The following is a 24,513-nucleotide window of genomic DNA, read 5'->3' as shown; positions in this document are numbered from 1 at the left end:
CCCTCTCTCCCTCTCCATCTCTCTCTCTCTCTCCCACCGTCCATCTTTTCTTCCTGCTCGCTCGTCCGCCCGGCAGTCAGTGGTGGTTTATGGACCTCCACTCAGTACTCTGTCTCTCTCTCTGTCTCTCTGTCAGTGCGCTTGGATTCTTTGCATCCACGTTGACATAATGGATATAAGAATTATTCATCAGCTCTCCGTTGGGCCCAGAGGAGACGGAGCTCCGATGTAACCATCTAACCTCAGCGTCTCACTTATACTTTCTCCATTCACACATTTATATATATATATATTTTTTTACATCTTAAGCGATGTGGAGCCTCCTTAGTGCGCTGCAGAAGAGCCAGATGATGGCGTGCATGACCTCTGGCTGAAAGTAATAGTCCATGTGATGTACTGTATGGTCAGGAAGTGGCTTTAGAGATGACACATGGGCCCGGGTCCACTCCATACCCACTCAGTACATCTGTCTTCTCTTTATAGCGCAATGCCATTATCCATCACTCAAGTACCCCTTTTATAATAGTTCTACTGTACTATACTCATGGCAAGCTGAGCTATTGCACTGTATATCTGAGCTATAGCTGAGCTATTGCAAGCTGAGCTACTGCACACGTTGTTGTGTTTTTGTGGATCAGACTTTTTTGATTAATTGGTTGATTGATTGATTGATTGAAATCTTTATACATATGTACAAACACATGTTTGTACATATTTGTCCAACTGCTGGTCAACTGCACCTGCTGTATATCCAGTATGCTCCTACATCCTGTAAGCTCCTATAGCTGCACCTATGCAATCTGGGAATCCATTTGGTAAAAACAAAGAGAAAAAAAACCCTTTTGTTTTGGCCTCTTGGAATCAGCAACTCAGTTTGGCTCCTCCCCTTTCTTAGTCCACTTCCTCCCGGGTGCTTCTGTGTTTATTCCTACTAACAACAACACTACATGTTTAGAGCAGTGTGTGCTGAGAGATTAACACCTACGAGTCTGGTTTGCCTGGTGGGTGGTGATGGGTGGTGATCCACCTCGACACATTGCCGGCGGGCCGGGCATCGAACCCAGGACCTCGTGTTTCCCAGGTCAGTATAATATTGCTCATATAGCTTACGAAACAAACCCAGCAGGACCAGGCCAGCACTCTTTGTGTTGAACAACCAGAGCAGGGAACGTTGGAAAGACAGATGAGTTCTGGAGCGCTTCCATAGATCAACACATGTCACACACTGTGACGCTCAGCACTATCTCCCCGCCTCGCTATTGGCAGCATGTTCCCATGGTGACTGTCCCTTCAGACCAATCATTGATCATCCTCTCTCTGGAGAGCATGCTCCCTATTTTGTATTCATACTTCTGGCATCACATTGCTGTGTAATGTGTATATAATTATGAAGAATGATGGCGACGTTTTTAGTAGTTAAACCTCTATATATTGTGATAGTCATCATTGCTAGGAGTGTTTGTTCAGTAGCAGGGGTCCTTAATTGTCTTGATATGGAAAATGTATTTTGTGCAGTAAACAAAACTCTCAGAATGACTTAGAGTATAATAGTTTATTACAGAAGAGAAAAAGGTGGAAAAAAGGAAACATAAGTACAAGAATACACTTAATCTAGAATACACTTCATCAGCATTATGGTTGATCCAAGTTATCAGAGAAAAACGAAAATAATCCATAGACAAGGGAAGGGAGCGATGGAGAGCTCACACAGCTTTGGCCGTGACCCAGACAAGATGATCTTGTCTTTCAAGTTGACCAGTACACTTGGAATCACATGGTTTAATAATGTATTCCTTTAAATCATATTTTGGACCAATATGTATGGTCCAATGTAAGCAAATATTGTGCAACACAGCTTTTAAGCCAAGGGATTCATCTTTGCACACACCACCAATGTCATGATCTTTGGTTGATTTAGAGTTTTAGACAGTACTCACATTTTGTATACGCATCATGATTATATTGCTGTACTTGTGAGTACTTTGTACACCGCTGGTTGTGCTCTCTCTCTCCAGGTGCTGTAGCTTTGTGTAGCTGTGACCGCAGTTAATACAGCTGTGTGTGTGTGTGTGTGTGTGTGTGTGTGTGTGTGTGTGTGTGTGTGTGTGTGTGTGTGTGTGTGTGTGTGTGTGTGTGTGTGTGTGTGTGTGTGTGTGTGTGTGTGTGTGTGTGTGTGTGTGTGTGTGTGTGTGTGAGTGAGTGATGATGCATGGTGTGGGACAGAGAGAGCACCGTGTGTAAGCTAGTTGGAACACAGGATTTAATAACCACATCAATCTCAGGCGTTTGTGCCTGGATGCAATCCGTGTGAGGGACATACCGCTGTTCTGGACAATACTATATACTTTATACTATAGAGCACCGAAGTCCTGACGTAACTCGCTCATCCCTTCGATTCCCCTGGTTCGCGGAAGTAATTTCTCTATGGAGAATAACATGGGGTGATCTTAATATCGTCTACTATAAGCGTTGTGGTCCAAAAATAAACAAGCTGTCTCGGCGTTATTGTCAGGGAGGTGTCTCTGTATCGTTTGCAACAGTCAGTCACTCATATATGATACAGTCTTCTTCTAGCGAAAATCTAACTAATTCAGCAGCAGTAACATTAGCGTTTTCTCTCAGTCAGTTGATTCTTCATATCCATATGAGTGAAGCGGCCGGGGTGACATTTTCAAACACAGTTCTTATATGAAGCAATCTAAAAATCCTCCTATGGCACTTTCAATGCAACTAAACAATTACATGAACCTGGGGACTGACGCCCTCTACTGAAAGTGACGTCAGACTTCGGTGCTCTATAGAGGTCGTCGGGTAAACCCGAGAATATTTGGTCGCGGTTCGGTCACGGTTCCATCCACAAGAAGTGACTCCGAGAACGGGTCGGAGCCGCTACCGTATGTCTCAGGGCTCTGACACTGCAGTGAAATGACGGTTCCACTAATTCCCGAGTGGACCTGGCGATTGGCTGTCACAGCTGTCAATCACCCCCATCATTTCAGGGCCTCGGGTTTGTACGGGTACGTTCCGACATCTATCGGTACTGCTTGGGTTCGAAACTTCTAATAATACATTTTTACGGGTCTTATTTGGGTACGTGTCAGTCAGATTGGACCCGTGAATACCTCTATTTTATACATGAGAGCAGATGGATATTCCGCTGTTCTGTATCTGGACAATATACAATACTTTATGGCTCTGAACAGTGTGAGAGCAGAGGGATATGGTGGCAGAAGTTCATAGAATAGTCATTATAGTATTTATTAATTTAATGTATTGTAGCCTACTGTACGTCCATATCTAAGTTGGGAGCATGCTACCCTGCAGGGAGGTGGCAACACCACCTGTTACAAACCCCTTCTCAAACAGCTGAACCACAGCTGATTCACATTCATCTAGGATATTTCTAAAGTGCTGATTGTGGGTGTGAGTAAGCTACAGAATAGGCAGATGTTAAGGGTTGACTGCAGCTGTGACACATTCGTATTGGGAGGCTTGAGGCAGCCATGCTTCCTCTCTGTATTAATTTACAATGATGGCTACAATAACGAATCATATTGACCCTTAACATTGGAGTCCTGCGTGCATCTGAATCTTAGGCAACATCAAAAACTTCCATTACAATACTGCTGTTCTGGACAATACATATATTATGTTTTTCATTAGTTTAATTTTTTTTGTCCTCATTTTCAGTTTAGTTTTGATTAGTTTTTCATTTATCTTTTGATTGTTTCATTATAATTTTGTTTTCAAATTGTAACTTTTATATTTCACATGTATGCCTATTATTTGCCCAATTTCTAGATGTAATTAATTATGTATTACTCGGCGACACTGCAATTGAGTTTGCGTGGGTAATTTCGAGAATGAAAAGTTTAGTTTGTATTTGTTTTTTTCCCTTTTTAAATATGGGGTAATCAACATGCCCAGATTTTTGCAGATGGCATAGACTATTTTCACTGCATTTTAAGAAGGATGTTGGCTATTGACAAAGACTAATAAAGGACGTTTTTCTATGACTTTAGTTTAAGATAGTTATTAGTATTAACAAATCAATGCAAAAAATATAATACAATTTTGATAATCAATTAAATCAATTAGTCTGATTATCCACTTGAGCCCTGTTTTATACTTTGTCATACATCGGTGTCGCACAAAATAACTTAAGTAGCCGATCTTCGCTTATCTAGTTATCTCCTATTTGTTTTTACATTGAAATCGGTTAAATCAATAGCCTGATAATAGCGTTGCTTATTTATTTGCTTAGCTTGCTTTTAAAGGTAAATCACTCAGACAAGAGTGTCTGTTGTGGTCATAATAACAGCCTCACTTGCCTCAACAGCATCCATCTGAATATGTTGCACTGTCAATTAAACCAGTCAGTTAAACAATTGCCACGCAACTAATGACTCACACAGTCAGAGAAACACTTTGTGTAGGAACGTGTTCTTATTGAGAATAGTAGATCATTATTAATAATTTGTGTTAATTCATATTTGTGTTAAATGTCTGGTTACCAGTTTCCTCCACCCCATACAGCTGTGACAGTGATAGTAGGCTACTGGGATTCCAATTAAATGCATCATTAAGCATTGTGTCATTTGAATGCATTTCGTAAAAGAATGTCGGTGCTATGAAGGCTAAATACAAGCAATGGCATAAAACAACCGTGCAGAAGTACCGGTTTAGTTCTGTCATATTAAGATAACTAAGTACATTTACTTAAGTACTGTACTTAAGTACAATTTTGAGGTATTTGTACTTTACTGGTCGTCCCGGTTCTCCATACATCTGGCCAGCTCGTTGGTGCGATGTGACCATATGGATTTGGCGACTGGCGACCCCAAAGGTTGCTGGCTCGGGCGCCCTAGCTAAGTGTCTTAATAAAAAAGATTATAGAACCACTGTGGAGAAAGTACTCATTACTCATGTACATGCAGTGGTCTCCCTCCTCAATTGTTTTTCCAGTATATTTGCTTAACCAATAAACCCTGATGGTATATACTGTACTTTATTATGAATAGTGAAAATACCAGACCGACAAGCTCGCAGTGTATCCCGATTTAGTGAGAATTCAGAACATACGCGAGAGCCAGAATGCAAGATAGTTCCACAACCTTTTCAGCAAGCTCATACTAGGTTCTTGGCAAATGGCGACTATACAATTTGCAAACCATCAAATCCTTCCCTAAAGGAATTATCACACGTCAGAGCATGTTATGCAGCTCTTCATTCACAGCAGACAGTGGTGTTCTATGCCGGCACGCTTGCTGCTCCTGATCAAAGTCATTAGTCAATTGATTTGGGCTGCTGAATAATTGAGGCAGTGAGGATTCAGACATTGACTGTGATGGCGCACTAGTTAAGAGAAATAGAGAATACTCTTCAGGAGGAGGAGGAGAGAGAGGAGAAGATAAAGATGGGGAGCGAGAAGCTGAGAGAAAGAGAGGGGGAGAGAGAGAGAGAGAGAGAGAAAGATAGAGAGCAATTAAGAGATACTGTACATACAACAGAGTAGCTACCTTTAAACACTTTTGAAAATCAACTGCTATTTGTGTATGATGATAAGAGCGCCCCCACTTCACACGGTGGGATTTTTTCTTATCCTGATGATTACATGTAGGCGTACAGTAGGCATGTGATGTTTCCAATATGCCATATTCACTCATTATGCTGGGAACCCCCCGGAACGCCTTTGAGCACCCCCATGGTGGTGCCTGGACCTCACATTGAGAACCACAGTGTTAGGCTATAATATCATAACATACAGTATGTACGAAAAACATTGATCCTGTAGTATGAATGTAGTAGTAGGGCATTCATTTATTATAAAAAAAAGAATATGGAGATGAGAGGTTTCTGCTCGTCAGTAACGATATAAGACAACATTGATACATTTTACAATAACCTCCATGCTTCCATATTTTACTTTTCCATCCCCAGGTTGCGAGAGTGACTTCTGGGGCCCTCACTGCAGCAACCGGTGCCAGTGCCAGAACGGGGCGCGGTGCAACCCCATCACGGGGGCGTGCGTGTGCACGGACGGCTGGCAGGGCTGGCGCTGCGAGGAGCCCTGCGAGCCCGCCTTCTACGGCAAGGCCTGCCTGCTGGACTGCCAATGTCTCAACGGAGCCACATGCCACCACCAGACAGGAGAGTGCCTCTGTGCACCCGGGTACACCGGCGTGTTGTGAGTCCTGTCTCTGTCTGTCTGTCTGTCTGTCTTAAATTATGGTCACATTCCTTTTAAAATGAATGATAAAGTAAGGCTACGCTTATAGGCCTTCTACTGGTTCTACCGAGTAAAGACCCGCCCTCGCTGTTGTTGCAGCCAGTAACATTCATCTCCGGTTGCATTTCTGGACCGGATATGGAAAGATCGCTGTAAAATACAATTTTGAAGCAGACCGGGAGCATACATACAGTACAGTATCATCTTTGTCGTGTGGAAACCGTTATTCAAAGGGGATCTCTGATAATGCAAAAAAAAAAATGTGCAAGTTCCTGACTAGTTCTCATTATAGGATATTCCCTTGTAGGTGTGCATCCTTTTCTAAAAAAAAAACATTCAAATACAAAAACGGCAAAAGGAGCAGATCTCAAAACACAATGCTTCACGGCGCATTTCAAGCTTGTGGATCTGCTACTTTTGATATTTTTGTGTGATGCTGTAGTATGATCAAGTAGGGCATTCAAAAAGACACAAAAAGTTCGAATATAGAGACAATCTCAATCTCAATGTCCAAGATGCCGGACAAAGGGGACAGGGGTAAGCACAATGCTTAGCGAGCCCTACCCCCGGCTCAGTTTGCATAAATACACTACATACATACAAATTGTTACCGTGTTTACAGCATTAATTTAATTTAATTGGCACAGTATCACAGTGTTTACAGCACACTTTTCTTTTAAATGTGGTTCCTCTCTCTGTGGTCTCTGGTTGTGTGTTGTGTGTAGCTGTGAGGAGCAGTGCCCCCCAGGAAGCCACGGCACCCTGTGTGAGCAGCGTTGTCCCTGTCAGAATGGAGGCACATGCCACCATGTCACCGGAGAATGCACCTGTCCTGCTGGATGGCTGGTACTGTACCACTACATTATTAGAATGCACCTGTCCTGCTGGATGGCTGGTACTGTAACCATCACATCACACACTACAGTATTAGAATGCACCTGTCCTGCTGGATGGCTGGTACTGTAACCATCACATCACACACTACAGTATTAGAATGCACCTGTCCTGCTGGATGGCTGGTACTGTAACCATCACATCACACACTACATTATTAGAATGCACCTGTCCTGCTGGATGGCTGGTACTGTAACCATCACATCACACACTACATTATTAGAATGCACCTGTCCTGCTGAATGGCTGGTACTGTAACCATCACATCACACACTACATTATTAGAATGCACCTGTCCTGCTGGATGGCTGGTACTGTAACCATCACATCACACACTACATTATTAGAATGCACCTGTCCTGCTGGATGGCTGGTACTGTACCCCCACATGTTTTACTTACGTAAAAGTATCACCTCAACCTAAAGCTAAAATCATTTAAACACGGTCCTATAAACGATTTAATGAAGATTAATTTATTGTTGAAATAACAAGTGTAAATTGCGACATGGTGTGTAGTGAGGATGACCCTGAAGCTGCACTTGATTTATTTATGTCGACATACTGTATATATGTATAAGTATTGTGAACAAATATGCCCCTTTACAATTTTTGGATCAATTGAGGACAGGCATACATACTGTTCTTTACGTACTAATCAAGTTACAAAGTCGATGTTGATGTCACAAGTATAGTAATAGAAACGTGTGTGTGTGCGTGTGCGTGTGTGTGTGTGTGTGTGTGTGTGTGTGTGCGTGTGCGTGTGCATGTGCATGTGTGTCTTTCCAGGGTTCAGTGTGTGCCCAGCCGTGCCCGTTTGGATCCTATGGAATCAACTGTTCAGATGAATGCACCTGTCGTAATGGAGGCCTGTGTGACCACATCAGTGGCCAGTGCCAGTGTACTGCAGGCTACACTGGAGACAGGTACTACTTTATGTTCTGTACTATACTGTACTGCAGGCTACACTGGAGACAGGTCTGTACTGTACTGTACTGTACTGCAGGGGTTCTCAACGTTTTTGGCCGGAAATGCTTTGGCAATGTCTCGCGCCCCGCCCCCTCCCGACCCCCAATATAAATTGACTGCTACACTAACTTAATAATAGAGACAATACACCATAAATAAATACTGAAAACAGATATAATCATTAGGGAAGGTGTATGCATGTACTATGTGTACTATATGTAAACTCTTCATTTCCACTTTCCAGCCATTCAGTGGCAAAAAAATAAATAAACTTTATTCTTTTTTAAATCATTTGGGGACCCCCCCAAAACAATTTGGCGACCCCCTGAGGGGTCGCGACCCACGGGTTGAGAACCCCTGCTGTACTGTAGCATAGTGAGGACCACCCATTGGCAACACCGTCACAAATGGGTGGAATGTTCCTTTAAGACAAGTCAAAGCTAGCCGATGCCTTTGCATCATTCTCTACACGTACGCACCTATACACACATACAGCCATTAAGAAAGAGACAAATTGCCCAATTAAAATGTCTCCGTGTGGAGTTCCGTTTTGTGTCACGTTTAAATCACGCTGACTTCTTCCGGCCCTTATCTGCGCTTAATTCCATTAGAATGTGCAAGAACTCAATCTCACAATTATTCCATGTCTGCTAATTCACCTGTCTCTGCACAGTGGAAACCAATGGAGGTAATTTACTGATTCAATTGTAAACGAACGACTGAGAGAGAGAGCGAATGGAAAGAACGAGACAGAAAGAAAGAAAGAAAAAAAGAAAGAAAGAATCAAAGAAAGAAAGAAAGAACGAAAGGAATGACTTCATCAGGTCAGCAGGATACTTTGAAAGGACGGTGTGTGAGATGAAGGTAATAAAAGTCTTGTGTGTCAGAGTGAAATAGAGTAGGAGGAGGAGGTGAACATATTACCCATGGTGCTTTAATGGAGCCGATTCAACTTGTCACACATTGGTATTAGGGGGCATGAGAGAGCTGCATAGAATGTCATCACTCATCATCACCATAAGGAGAAACAGGAAAGAATTATGTCTTCGCCTCGTCATATGAGAGGTTGGCCAAGCATTTCGGTCACTGCATGCTGTTTTCCAAGGCTGGCGTCTAGTTCCAGACAATAAAAAACATAATTGCTTTTTTGTCTAATTGATAATTATAATCATACAACAATTTCATTTAATCTTATCCCAGCTGTAAAGCTCCTCAGGTAAAAGGGCCAGGTAGGCCTACTAATAGAATCACCATAAGGGGATCAGTAGCCGGCAACCTCAAGGTAGCAAAGCGCAACACCACTTTTGGTCAGTCATCTTATTCAGTAAAAAGGATACACCTTTGGAATGTCTTTTAACTGAAATAAAAGGACATTATGTAAAAATATGTAATGAAAAGGTTAAGCATTGGTTGAAGTGCAAACGCTAATATGTTAAGCACATTTTAAAATGTTAAACTGTAATTTGGGAATGTTATTGCTTTTGTACTTTAGATTAGAGCTTCTTGCATGTCCTATTTGTAAATGATTGTTTTTAGGTAGATTAGGTAGATATTGTATAGAAAGGCCTAGGGACTGGGGTCGCAAATTTGCCTCGGCTATAAACCTGCATGTACAATGCCACAGTTTCGTGTTATATAAAGAAAATCTGATCACCTGGTAGATCCAAAAGAGCCCATGCACCCTCGACCTATACTTCAGTTGACTGGGGTTCCCCGGGGTCTAGGCTTTGTCCCCTCCCTCTATACCGATTATCATTGCTGAAAATAGCCGAGCTACAAGATCACAACGTGTCATGTCACAACACTAGGGTTCACGTGGTAAAATAAACCAATAGTGTTAGCCAGTTCAACTCTTTTCCACCAAAAGAACATTGGTTCTAGAACAGGTTCTCTTCTAGATCCTTGGAACGTTGGTGCTTTCACGGAACCTTACCAGACGAGAACCGACTTGCGTTTCCACCAGTTTAAAGCACCATTGTAATTAGGGGCAGGATCCTGAAATCGAACCTGTTGCAACTGGGGACTCGAGTCCCCAGTTGCAACAGGTTCGATTTCAGGCCTGGCCAGTAATGTGTTGAATATGACTGGTCAAAGTGAAAGTCAATCACCTTTCTTCAAAAGAAATTGCTTGCTTTTGCCATTGTTTATATCGCATCAGCATAACCTGTGACATGCCCTTTGGTTCCAAATTCAGGGCAAGAAAGAAAAGTATTTTTTCCTTCCTTTATTTTTGGTTCCAGTTCCGTTCCAGTTCTGATTCAAGTTATTTTTCAGTGGAAACACTGGAAAAAAATAACAGAACAGGTTCAACCCCAGTGGAAAGGTGGGCATATTTTAGGTGATATCCACCCTCTGGTTCCGCTTTCCTTGTTCTTGTGTCAGATGCCAGGACGAGTGCCCGGTGGGGTTCTACGGTCCCCAGTGTGCCCACAAGTGTGACTGTCAGAACGGGGCCAAGTGTTACCACATCAACGGTGCCTGTCTGTGCGACGAGGGCTTCAAAGGACCCAGCTGTCAGGACCGCTTCTGTCCAGCCGGTCTCTACGGCCTTGTCTGTGACAAGTACTGTCCCTGCAACACGGCCAACACACTGAGGTTGGCAACAAACACTGTCCTTCTGTAACACACAGCGAATGTAACAAACACTTTCCTTCTGTAACACACAGTGAATGTAACAAACACTGCCCCTCTGTAACACACACCCCTGTAGTAACTCTGATGACTCCCTAGGGGTGCAGGATCCCTTGTCGAAGACCCATGATCTAATATGTTTGGATGAAAAGAGGAAGGGAAGTCCTCACACTGTTATAAACATGTATTAAAGTTAACAACGTTTCAACCCTAGCAGGTCTGCATCAGGTCTAACCTGACTTGATGAAGGGTTGAAAAGTTGTTAACTTTAATAAATGGTTCTACTGGGAGCTATTACACAGTGTACAGACTTCCCTTCCTCTTATATGTACGTATTTTAGTTACAATTTTTACAATTTAGGCATTTAGCAGACACTTAATCCAGACCGATTTACAGTAAGCAAGAACAAAAACGTAATACATCAAATACGTTAAAATAGTCATCATGAATTATATGTAAGATAAGAACCTAACAGTGGAATCTATATAATGAAACTATGTGTATATGCTATAGAGTGCTATGTCTACATAAATTGAGCCTATGCATACGCCTGTAAGTTCGTCGAGGCTAGGTCAAGTGCTACGGCAAATGCTACGGGCTAAGATGGAGTCTGAAGAGGTGAGTTTTCAGACAACGGCGGAAGTTCAGCACCTATAAAAAAAATTGTTGGGATGTGTGTGCTAACCATGCTTCCCCTTTGGACTCTACTTCTAATCTTTTGGAGTGACATTGACAGTGTCATTCCTCCTGTCCCCGCAGCTGCCACCCTCTGTCAGGAGAGTGCACCTGTGCGGCGGGATGGTCCGGGCTCTACTGCAACGAGACCTGTGCATCAGGCTACTATGGCGAGGGTTGCAAGGAGCCGTGTAACTGTGACAACGGAGCGGACTGTGACGGAGGCACCGGAGCCTGTGTGTGTGCACCTGGATACATGGTGAGTAATAGTACAACTCATGAAGAAGGTAGTGCACGCACATCTGTAGCCCAGGTGCAAGACAAACAGAAATATCAAAAAGAATAATAGTCTATGAAAAAAAGCTCCAATGAAATGTAAATGCTTGTCAACGGTTCGAGCTTCATCAGGACAAATATGTCCTGATGAAGATCGATTAAGATCTAGTGTGGAGGCATTCTATTATTCTTTTTGAAGTACTACTAGAAGTACAACTCCCCTTCTGACAGAAAGTTGGTGGCAAGGGCACTGCCCCTTTCTGACAGAAAGCCCTCAGGGAGAAACTTATCCTTTCTGTGCTGAGATCATGTGTACCATCTGAAAGACACATTTTGGTTGAAGCTTGGCTAAGCTTTAAAAACACATTAAACACAGATTTTTGGTGCAGTGGATCTTTACTTCTGATCGTCTGATCTAGGATCGTTATCTAACCAGCTCTACACACATATATTCCTTAACAAAGTAAAACGTTTCCCAGCACAAGGTCTAATAAAACGTCTTTCTTCTCCTGCCCAGTAGTCTACTGTATGTTTGGTTGACTTTATGAATATTAGATTAACAGTTAATTAAACAGATAGCATGTTGCGTGCTGTGCTTTAATTTGCACACATGCTCCCAGGTGGAAGCTTTCAATCAATGGTGATGTTGAAATGCAACGCAAGCCACGGAGCTTAGAAACTGGCTAACGGTGTTTGGCTAACAGCATGCTAGCACAGAGGGGGGGGGGCGTCCTAATAAGGGCCAGGTATTAGGTAACACATACTTCATACAAGGGTTATTATAGAATACTATGTAAGTTATATACAAAATAATGCTCACAAATACAACTCACAGATGAGGCTCAAAAGTTGTCGATATCAATAAGCTTGTAATGTAGATCAAATAATGCTATTTTCCTCATCTTGCCCTTAATTACCCCATTTAAAAATCTAAAACTAACACTAAAGAAAAACAAAAAAACTAAGCATTTTCATAAATTAAAGACTAGCAAACCTATACCATTACCTACATGTGTATAGGTGAGGTTGTGACGCTTTGGCGGCTTTGAAGCGCATGAAGCCCTCCTGTAAAGCTTTGATTTGATTTGATTATCTTTATTTTGAAACCTTCAGGTAAGACAGTCAAATAAGAAAAAAACAATATATATATAACCACAATGCATGTATATTTCTTTTTTGAATGAAATAAGAAAATTATAATGACAATGTGATCATTGGTCTTGCACCTGAAGTTCAAAAAGGAGTAGGAAGAAGTAAAAACTTAAAGCTTGCATAGACATAAATGAGACTATAGAAACATTCCACACTCACAAGGTGAATTTTTGTTGATTTATTTTATCTCCTGCAGCAGCAGTCATGACAAACGGACGTGTTTTGGCTATCAAGCCTTCATCATCCTGAGCTAGGCCTGAGTAGCGGAAACACGCCTTTAGCTTTTATAAACATTGAACCAATGAAAAAAAAATGACACAAGTGAGGGGCACCTGGTAATGTTTGTTTAATGTACTCTAAACAAACATTTCCAGGTCAGTAGTGCTCTAAACAAACATTAAATAAGCCATAGACCTTTCTGCCACATGACGTCATTCCGAAAGCCAGACGTTGGAGGGTCAGTGCCCCTCAAAAACATTGGGTCCATTGAAACACAGGCTATTTTTTCCACTTCTTGAAAAGTAACAGTTTTGAACGTACAAGGTTTCTCCCCGACAGAGACATGGCACTGTACACTAAATACAGATCGTTAACAACATGACAGTGAATGCATACCATACTGTACACTCAAAGGCACCTTACATCCATCTATGTGATCTGGGTACGGTTAAATAAATCATCAACACCATCAATCAACATGCAGATAGATGTCAATGCATTATAGATGCACATACAGTACATGCTTTCATATCCAAAGAAAAAAGGTGTGTGGAATATATTGATCTTCTCTCAGCTGGAAGAGATGTTGTCTCTGTCGGGTGGATACCTCATTATGTGCAAAACTGTTACTTTTCAGGATTGAAATTAAAACGTATCAAAAGTAGCAGATCTACAAGCTCAAAATGTGTCACACCGTATTTTGAACTTGTGGATCTTCTACTTTTGATGCTTTTTGTTACACTGTGGAATGATTAGTAGGGTGTTAAATTACGAAAAAAAACTAAAAGTTAGAATATGGAGATAAGAAATGTGTGTCCAATATGCTCCAAGATAAAACATATCCAAAAAACGGTTACTTTTCAGTCGCAGTGGGACCTCCCTATAGGGGGACACTCTGGAGGTACAGTAGTCTTGTGTAGCCAGATTGTTGTCTCCTGCAACCGTCATACAGTCTGGAGCAATGGAGGCTCTGATCAACCGTCATACAGTCTGGAGCAATGGAGGCTCTGATCAACCGTCATACAGTCTGGAGTAATGGAGGCTCTGATCAACCGTCATACAGTCTGGAGCAATGGAGGCTCTGATCAACCGTCATACAGTCTGGAGCAATGGATGCTCTGATCAACCGTCATACAGTCTGGAGCAATGGAGGCTCTGATCAACCGTCATACAGTCTGGAGCAATGGAGGCTCTGATCAACCGTCATACAGTCTGGAGTAATGGAGGCTCTGATCAACCGTCATACAGTCTGGAGCAATGGAGGCTCTGATCAACCGTCATACAGTCTGGAGCAATGGATGCTCTGATCAACCGTCATACAGTCTGGAGCAATGGAAGCTCTGATCAAAAATGTAATGATGAGAGGATAAAGCGGATGTGACACCTCATCCCCGCTTCCATTTCATCTTTACAGTCACGCAAATGTGTCCCAATATAAGTCATTCAGTTATTATTATTGTGGAATAGTGGAATAACTATGTAAGACTACTTGACATCCGTACTACAGCAGGTGCCAGAATCACCAATGTAACAGTGGCTCTCTACTCCAAGTCTCTCACACGGCGGGACCGAACTTCCCACCCTAAATTCAATTCAACATAATGACTTGGTTTAGAATGGAACAAAACAAGATGTGAGACATGATTACAAGGTCATTGCAAGGGATTTTTTTTTTTTTGCCAAGCTTGATCTTTCAAAGCTTTGGTCGGTGTCTCCTGGGAGGATGATGCCACATTGTTCAGAAATGTGCGTCCCCTGAATGCGTGTTTCTGTAACTCATTAAATAATTTGATGTCCTCTCATTCTGCAGTATATAAAAACTTGTATTATACTGCTGGGTGGAAAAAACGGAAATAGAAATGTTTACTTGTTAATGCTTTTTATTCGTTTAGTATTTATAAAACTCGACACAGGAGCGTTTTCGCTCCCAATCTTCCGCTGTAGTCTGAAAACGCACCTCTTCTTAGCCCATACTAGCACTTGCCGTAGTAGTACTTGACCTAGCCTCGACCTCCTACAGGCGTATGAAAAGGTTCAACTTATGTATCTTAGATAGCATTTTTTATGTAGACTTAGAGAGCAGTTTATGTAGACTTATAGCATTGTATGTAAACATAGCACTGTATAGTATATATATGCATAGTTTCATTATATAGATTTTCCACTGTTACACTTAGCTTACGTATGATTCATGATAACTACTTCGTATGTATTTGATGTATTGCCATGATTTTTGTATTCTTTGTTCTTGCTTAATGTAAGTCGCTCTGGATTAAGAGCGTCTGCTAAATGCCTAAATTGTAAATTGTATAGGCTTTATTTTGCTCAATTTGTGTGCTGTAGTAAAATGTAGTTTCTGCCTGACAGCGATGATATTTTTTTGTGATATTGTGTTTTTATGTTCCCATTAATTGTGTGTGTGTGCAGGGTGAAGACTGTTCACTAGGGTGTAGTGCAGGTCTATACGGTATAAACTGCACCTCCTCCTGCTCCTGTGAGAATGACATATCCTGTTCTCACATCGATGGATCCTGCATCTGCAAAGAAGGTAATTGCTTACATTTTCACATTGTGCTATGGAATTTATTAAATCAATTTGGGTGTATGTGCATGGTGCCGATCTACACGCTTGTAGATCTGCTACTTTTTAATGGCTAAAAAAATAATATATATGTATATATATATATATATATATATAGGGCTGAAGTGGTTATATTGTGTGTTTTGTAATACGGTAATAATCAAAATCTGCAAAGTAACTAATAACTAAGTTTTCATATAATTGTAGTGGAGTAAGTGCAATACTTTCCTCTGAGATGTAGTGGGCTAGAAGTGAAAGTACTGAAAACTGTAAATTCTGAAGACAAAAGTAAAAAATACCTACAAATTGTACTACACTTGAGTAAATGTACTGTAGGCTACATGCATGTAAAGTAGTTAATTAGTTTACACCACTGCTCACAAGAGCATCTCTCCTTCTGAACTTTCATCACCGCCTCCCAACAGTTGAACAAAACATTATTACAATAAGCAGAAAACCGCCTTGAACAACCACACATCCATTACAGTATAGGAGTGTGTTTGACAGAAACATGTTCATGCAGTTTGCTGACATGGCTCGGTGCAGTATGGCTGCATTTAAATATTTACGCTCACGTTTCTCACCCTCCCGCTGGGGGATGTTGGGTAATTGAAGTGCTGACACATCTTCTGAAGGCTTCACATGTGGACCCAGGAGCTCTGCTCGAGAGGAGTTGGCGTTAAGACCCTTTAAATATGATCATGAAAGGAGTCGTCAGATTGTGACAGGTTATGAAAGGTTAGTTTCCTCAGGCATTAGAAGGACAATATGATATATCAGTTACAACATGACGTTGTCCATGGCCATCGGTCCTCCAGGGGTCTTAACCCATTCTGACCTGAGATCAGATTCTAAAAATGTCTTCTACATCCTGACAGTTTTCATTCTGACCTGAGATCAGATTCTAAAAATGTCTTCTATGTCAGTCGCTCTTCGATTAAAAAAAATAGCAGACCTACAAGCTCGTAGCGCGCCACTCGGTGGCCGCTATGAGCTTGTAGATCTGCTATTTTTCAATAGCTAAAGCCTGACCTGATGCTAACACCAAAATGGATTCCCGCCCAAAATGGGTTAATCTCATTTTCTAGCTCTCTACACCAAATGACTTCACCAATAATAGCAGATGTACCAGGTCACAACGCTTTGATAATGTCAAAGAAATGAAAATGTGTATATTAGAATGCTTATATGCATGGTTCATGTTGAGTAAAAAGCCTTGAAAATCCATACAGTCCATTTTAAGAATGTAAATCAACTATGAGCCCCTGTGTTAAGATATTGATCGAGGCCATAACACAATCCATTAGCCCTTTCGTATTTCTTAACCAACGCTCCCTGACAAATGACCCTTTCTAGACTAAAACGTATTTTATACTTAACAGACTGGGTGTGTTTTTCTGAAAAAACGTTATTAATTGGTCATTACATACGTTATATCCAGTCAAAGATAAACATATGTGCACTGACTACAGCAGTGGTTCTCAGACATTTTCATGTCAAGGAATTATATTTGGCCCCCCATCTGGAAATAAATTGTGCCAGGGATTTCAAAAAAAGAAAAAAGAAAGAAAAAAACCATTGTGAGTGGCGTGTTGTGAGCTTGTAGTTTTGCTATTGTCAAATAGTCGATGTGGTTAAACTTATTATGCTATATTACTATTACTTTTGCTGGTTGCCATGGGGAGCGCCCTCAAGGACCCCTGGGGGACCCCTGGGGGACCCCACTTTGAGAACCCACTTTGTACTGAAAATCGTTACATTAGTTAGATTAGACTAAAATGACTTCTCTCTCTCTCTCTCTCTCTCTCTCAGGGTGGCAGGGTATAGAGTGCTCTATGTCCTGCTCCAGTGGTACTTGGGGACTGAACTGTAACCAGACCTGTGAGTGCTCCAACGGAGCAGCGTGTGACCCTGCTAACGGCACCTGTACCTGCTCCCCAGGCTGGAGGGGACTCTACTGTGACACACCTTGTCCTGTGAGTACACTCACTCACTCACTGTCTCACGCACTCACTCACTGTCTCACTCACTCACGCACTCACTCACAGGTTCACACAGAACATATTGGAAACCATCCAAGACCAAAGAATGTCTCATTTGGCTAATGAGTAAAATTACTATAATTTTTTGGGGTGTGCAAAAACGGACACACTTAAGCCACACTGGGAGTGTGACTAATAAATGGTCCTAAAAATGAAAATATTTCACATCAAACTCTTAATTTGGTGATGGTGATTCATACAGGTTGATGATTTCATTCGTGGTGGAAAAACTAACTTGTTTGAAAGAATAAATGTCACTTCATCACTGCGTTATATTCATGTTCTCTGTGGATGTATTCGTGACGAAGTGAAAGCGGATCGCACAAATGTAACGCTCCCAGTGTGCAATTATTTTTCTTGTTTATATTTTATTTTGCATCAGTGTTTTCTTTATTATCACCGTGTTACAGTACATGTCACACCACCAATGTGATGTGTCACCAACAGTGATGTGTCCTGAAAGTCTTCATTGACTTCCCGTGAATTGTGTGTGTGTGTGTGTGTGCGCGTGCGTGCGCGTGTGCGTGTGTGTGTTAAGGCTGTACCCTAGCCCTTATTTTAGGACTCGAACTTGGGCAGGAATTTTCGAGTGAACATTCGGACCAATCATGACAAACACAAATTTTCGGGCCAAACAAAGAATCAGAAAGTAGATAAAACGGCAGGTTACAACACGTTGTGGTCTTTGTAATTATTTGGTCCAAAATATTGTGTGCGTTGTCATGATTTGTCATGACAGGAGTTGGCTTCGTATACGACGCTTAAAGGTCTTTAAATAAATAAGTTTTGAAATGCCTATGGAGAAAATGAAATGAAGAAAAATGTCCTGGGCCACTCGTCGTTCTGAAAGGGGAGGGACTGCGACACTCTATTGTGCAAAAGGATGCCTGTTTAACAGATTAAATGTAATCAGCATAGGGCGCAGCAGGGAATCGAACCCCATCCCAGTAAACCAGGAGCTCCATGCCTGTGCCAAAGTGCTTTGTTTGCGACGCAACGCAAAAACCTACCCTTGTAGGAGCCCTACCCTACCAGCCCTACCCTACCAGCAGCAAAGAATACAAAAACAGATACTTACCCAGTTACCGTGAACCATCACGTTCTTCTGCAGATGACAGGCAGTGTCCACAAGTTAGGTGAAATGAGGTGAAATGACAGAACCGGCCGAAATTGTGGCAGTCGACGCAAAAGACGCAACGCAAACGAGTGCAACAGCAGGCAGCCCGACACGACGCAACCGCAGGAAGCTGGAACGCAAACGCAAACGAGAGCAACACCATCAGTAGGCTACCCTGCAGAACCACACCAGCGACAGCAAAGGACAATACTCACTGCGCAGCAAGTAGCTCTTCCCAGCAGCAGCTATAGCGTACAGTTCCTACCTCAATGTCTTGTGCAGGGAGGGGGGGCATCGGTCTGGGACACTTCCACGGACATGGCTCGTCTCAGGGTCCAGGGCTTGGTGCTGCCTCCTACACCACTGTTGCAGTGACTCTTCATATTCTGGAATTACATGAAGAGAAAAGACAAGTGTCATTAGTGTTATGTAGGACTACATCACATTAGAAACACATGTGGCTGTATAACCTTGTCAGCCCCCACAACCCATATTTTAAAATATATATAATTATATATTATAATAGAATACATCAATATTAATTATTAAACCAAAAGTTCAAACATAAATCATAAATCAAATGCTTTCAAAATAAACAAACAGTTAACCAGTTGATCCAAGTTAAGACACCAAGCCTATATGACTCACCGAAGACCAAAGGTTGTCACAGTGGACAGGAACATGCTGCTGTCAAACATTTCGGCCATCTTGCATAGGTGGGAGTGGGAGTGGGGAGTGTAGGAACTGATGTCACCTTTATACTGCCTTGATTGACAGTTGACACGGGTTGCCATTTGCGGGTTGCCATGTTGGCTGGGTTACATTTACATTGCCAAGACAAAAAGCAACAATACAATCAAAACTACATGTATGTACATTTGAATTGAAAGTCAGAATATTAAATAAATCAGTGTCACACACACACGCACATGCGCGTGCACACACACACACACACACACACACACACACACAGACGCAACAGCGCAGCGAGAGAGAGAGAGAGAGAGAGAGAGAGAGAGAGAGAGAGAGAGAGAACTAACCTTTTTCTCAAATTGTGCCATGCTGGTGTGTGTGTGTGTGTGTGTGTGTGTGTGTGTGTGTGTGTGTGTGTGTGTGTGTGTGTGTGTGTGTGTGTGTGTGTGTGTGTGTGTGTGTGTGTGTGTGTGTGTGTGTGTTTGTTGCTGATTGGCTGATTGGCTGCAGGCCCATCACCAAATTAATGTGCACAGGGGATTTTGGAGAGAGACACCTGGGACAGCACAACAAGGAGATAGACATAACTTCTGACAGGAATGCACGAGAAACTTACTTTTTAACATATATCACATTCTCGCCGAGATATATTTTCGAGTTAATAAAAAAGGGAAAAAATAACCGAATGGTTCAAATGCATTAATTAAGATTCGAGTGCCAACCCTAACGAGCGAACATTCAAACCTTGAATGTTTGGGGACAGCCTTAGTGTGTGTGTGTGTGTGTGTGTGTGTGTGTGTGTGTGTGTGTGTGTGTGCGTGTGCGTGTGTACGTGTGTACGTGCGTGTGTTCATGCGTATGCGTATGCGTTGCGTAGTGTACAGGAGGGTACACACATTATCTATCAGGTGGAAACCTCATCGTCAGGCGTCACTTTTCAGGATTAAAATAAAATATAACAAAGTGTTATATACACAAGCTCATCAAGTGTTGCAATGCTAAATGTATGTGTTGTGTACAGGAGGGTACATACAGTGTTCTAATGCTACATGTATATATTGTGTACTGTACAGGAGGGTACTTATGGTCTGGAGTGCACAGAAACCTGTGATTGTGTCCATGGAGACAGCTGTGACCCCGCCACCGGATCATGCCGATGTGTCGCTGGATGGACTGGTGAGTTGTGCTACTGTACCTCACATCATCCTTAACGTACTGTATTGACTGTTGGGTCATTCACTACATCAACACATCATCCTTAACGTACTGTAGTGACTGTTGGGTCATTCACTACATCAACACATCATCCTTAACGTACTGTATTGACTGTTGGGTCATTCACTACATCAACAACACATCATCCTTAACGTACTGTAGTGACTGTTTGGTCATTCACTACATCAACACATCATGGCGAGGATCTCGTCATTGGCAGTACACAGCGTTATCTGACGCGGATGCTTTCCCAGTTCTAATGGATTAATGAATGTTTTGCAATACTAAATCTTTTCAAATAATTGTTGTGGAGTAAAAAGTACAATATTTTCCTAGCATTGAAAGATCGACACACTCAAGTAAAACTCCAAATTGTACTTTCCACCACTTGGTGATGGTTTTCAGTAATCATCCATTTCCATCTTTGAAACGTTACATTAGTAATTGCAGTGGTTTCGCTTGCAGCGGTGCATAATGTTAACCCCTAATTGTCAATCAGTGGAGTCTGTAAGTGCTATGATCAATATGAAAGCTGATGAATATGGAGAAGACTGTTTCAATGCGTTGCCAGGAGCAGAACTGCTAATGATTTGACACCAGAAGACGTGTCAATATATCGATGAAATTAAAGTTCAAAGCTAAAGTTGTACTTAACTTGGGGTTTGAAGAATCATCACTTTTTTTAAATCAGGGGCGGGGAGACAAGTTCAGACAACACACAAACCCATATAGGCGGCGGCCTACAGTTGTTTCCACGTTTAGTTAAACAACTTGAACCCTAGCATGTTCACAACATGATCATTGGCCTCGCGGACCCCAGCGTTTTTTTTCAGGCTACCATAGACTGTAAAAAATATAGACAAAAAGGCTGTGAAATTGGTTTCTACAGACCCGATTTGATTCACGAAATATGGCTGTGAATGCAACAGGAAACATAGTATTGGTGTGAAGCATCTAACCCTGGATAACCATACATGGATAAGACAGACTGGATCATCCTAGATCTGCATATATGGAGCAACTCTTGTTGATCTGACCTCATCAAACCCTGTACACTCAAGATACGCTCCATATATGGCCAGTACAGAATTCATTCCATATGTTGATCTGACCCCCCATGCCAAGCTCACCCAGCAGTCTGCCGTCTGCCCATGGGTGGATGCGTGCACTTCTCGCCCTCAGGGCACCTTACTGGTGAAAAGGATAGATAATACTACACAACCAAGCGTGACGTCGGGTCAGATTCCCATTGACGTTGATAGAATGAACGTTTTTTTCTGCAACCAGCAGGAGGGTGTGTGCTCGTGTGGATGTGTGGGTGTGTGTGTGTGGGTGGGGGGATCTCAGCTTGCGTCAGATGTAATAAGGAGGGGGGGGGGGGGGGGGGGGGGGGGTGCTCCAACGAAGAAAGGTTTGGATTGGGAACACTGATCTAACATTAATGGAGTCGTCATGGCAGCCTGCAAATTATTTCATATCGTTGGGCAGAAACCTCTTATGTCCATGCTTTAACTTCTTCTTCCATGTTTTTTCGTGAATTGTCGCCCTACTTAATCACACTGCAGCGTCACACGAAACTATCAAAAGTAACAGATCTGCAAAACCGAGCTTTGAGCTCGTAGATCTGCTACTTTTGCTGTTTTGTGATGTGAATCCTGAAAATTAACAGTTTTCAACATATGAGGTTTCCACCCGACAGAGATAATATTCTGTCAAGGGCATTCATGATGAGCTGCAGATAGGACCAGGGGTTCCCAAAGTGTGGTCCGGGGACGGACCCTTATGTGTCCCTTATGTGTGTCTGTAACTCTGAGAGTACAAATGGAACCAAACGGACCCGTTAGGGTCCATTTGTACACTCCCAGAGTTAAATTAACAGTGATTTTACAATATAAATAAATTGGAGGTCCCAGATATAGAAAGGCCATTAAATGGGGGTCCTTAGCCTAATGCACGTCACACTGGTGGTCCTTGAAATGAAAATGGTTGAGAATCACATATGCATGGGGGTCCCTGGCATATCTTTTCAAATATACACACACACACACACACACACACACACACACACACACACACACACACACACACACACACACGTATAATACTACTACTACTACTAATAATAATAATAATAATAATAATAATGTTGGATTTTATATTTATAATGCACTTTAGGCTATAGCTCTGGTTGACATTAGAGCTGTTACAGCTCACTCCTCCTCACTTTCACATTCAAGCTCTGCTTAGCCACTCCCCCTCACCTCTACTCCATGGCTCACTCAGCACACCTGCTCTCCTTCACCAATTCTCTAAAATGGTAAATGGTGCATTTATATAGCGCCTTTATCCAAGGCGCTTTACATAGATTGTGCATTACATTCACCCATTCACACTCACATTCATACACTGATGGCGGAAGAGACCATGCAAGGCACCAACCAGCACATCAGGAGCAATTAGGGGTTCAGAGTCTTGCTCAAGGAAACTTCGAGACTAACTCTGGGGGAGCCCGGGTTCGAGCTGGCACCCTTGGTTCCCATCCAGCCACTCTACCCCTGATGCCTCTACAAAAGCCCAGCCTGCACTTCACTCCACGCCAGAGCTTCACCTGTCAACACGTATGGTAAAGTACAGGCCAAGCCTAGTATTGTTAAACTCAGTTTCAGTGCTAGTTACTTTTAGCTTTACACAGCTAGTATTTACTAAGCTGGTCAACTCTACACAGTTTCAGCTCCAGTCTTTGTTGTTTTTTCCTGTGGTGGTTATTTTTCTCTGCCTCTCTTTCTCCTCTCCAGTGCTTTGGATTCCCACACTGAGTGTGTCAACCTGGAGAGCCACCTACCCCCAGCAACCCCATTATTTTCACTGAAGACTCTTGTGAATAAATTTGCCCTCTGGCTTCACCTGAACAACGCCTCCTCTCTTGCTGTGCACTTGGATCACACTTACTGAATATAACAAGAGCTATGGACCAGAGCTAATTAGGCTACAGATATCTAATCTCATGGTGTTCAATTACTCCACACGGACGTGGGGCGGCTCGCCGGAATCGGCTCGGCCCCCTGGGCGCATTTCTGGGGGTCTGGATGTTCCGGGGACCCCCCGGGACTCCCCGGGACTCCCCGGGGACCCCCAGAGATACCCACATGGTAATTCTCTCATTTATCTATACCGTTTCGGATGTGGGGCGGCTCGCCTGAAACGGGCCGGCACCCTGGCTGTGGTCCTGTGGGTCTGGAACTTCCGGGGACCCCCACACGGAGTTGCAACACTCACTTCACACGGGTGTGATTTTTATTTTCTCTGCATTACCCTTCTCTCTCTCTCTCTCTCTCTTTTTTTTTCTCGTCGCAGATGAAACAGATCGAGCTAGTTTGTATAATTTACTGTGGCGGCGTACTGTTTGTGTGTGTGTGTGTGTGTGTGTGTGTGTGTGTAGGGTGTCTGTGTGTGTGTGTGTGTGTGTGTGTGTGTGTGTGTGTGTCTGCATGCAAGGCTGATGAAAGACTGGGACACTGCATCATCAAATGAGTGAGGATTGATCAGAATGTCTCAGACAGTACAGGCTATACCAGCTCACTGTGTTTTTAAACAACCACTTTGAATAGAGCAGCCCTGCAAAGATAAGAGCAGTAACTACTGTACACAAATAATTAAACTGATACAAATAGACTCTAAACTGTTTTAGTTGGCCAGACAAATAAAATAGGTTACCTGTACTGATATTAATTGTATATGTCGTTGTTGTCGTGCAGAAACCTCATATCTCCATATTGCATTGTTGTTCCGTAAATTAAAGCATCAAAAGTAGCAGATCTACA

General features: G+C 42.4%; 1 protein-coding gene across 1 annotated transcript in view; it reads left to right on the top strand.

Moving 5' to 3' along the window:
• The window catches only part of LOC308314125 (uncharacterized protein), a 105,288-nt gene that overhangs the window by 24,043 nt on the left and 56,732 nt on the right, over positions 1 to 24,513 (top strand). The window contains exons 6-13 of the mRNA XM_080761539.1: positions 5,941 to 6,187; positions 6,955 to 7,075; positions 7,911 to 8,047; positions 10,473 to 10,685; positions 11,482 to 11,656; positions 15,472 to 15,592; positions 17,438 to 17,601; positions 20,551 to 20,653. Coding sequence (XP_080617665.1) covers positions 5,941 to 6,187; positions 6,955 to 7,075; positions 7,911 to 8,047; positions 10,473 to 10,685; positions 11,482 to 11,656; positions 15,472 to 15,592; positions 17,438 to 17,601; positions 20,551 to 20,653 — 1,281 coding nt within the window. The remainder of the gene's footprint in view (positions 1 to 5,940; positions 6,188 to 6,954; positions 7,076 to 7,910; positions 8,048 to 10,472; positions 10,686 to 11,481; positions 11,657 to 15,471; positions 15,593 to 17,437; positions 17,602 to 20,550; positions 20,654 to 24,513) is intronic.

This window comes from Protomyctophum bolini (assembly GCF_963924005.1).
Source record: "Protomyctophum bolini genome assembly, chromosome: 1".
In the NCBI taxonomy this organism is placed as follows: Eukaryota; Metazoa; Chordata; class Actinopteri; order Myctophiformes; family Myctophidae; genus Protomyctophum; species Protomyctophum bolini.
This window is presented reverse-complemented; position numbering and strand designations above follow the sequence as displayed.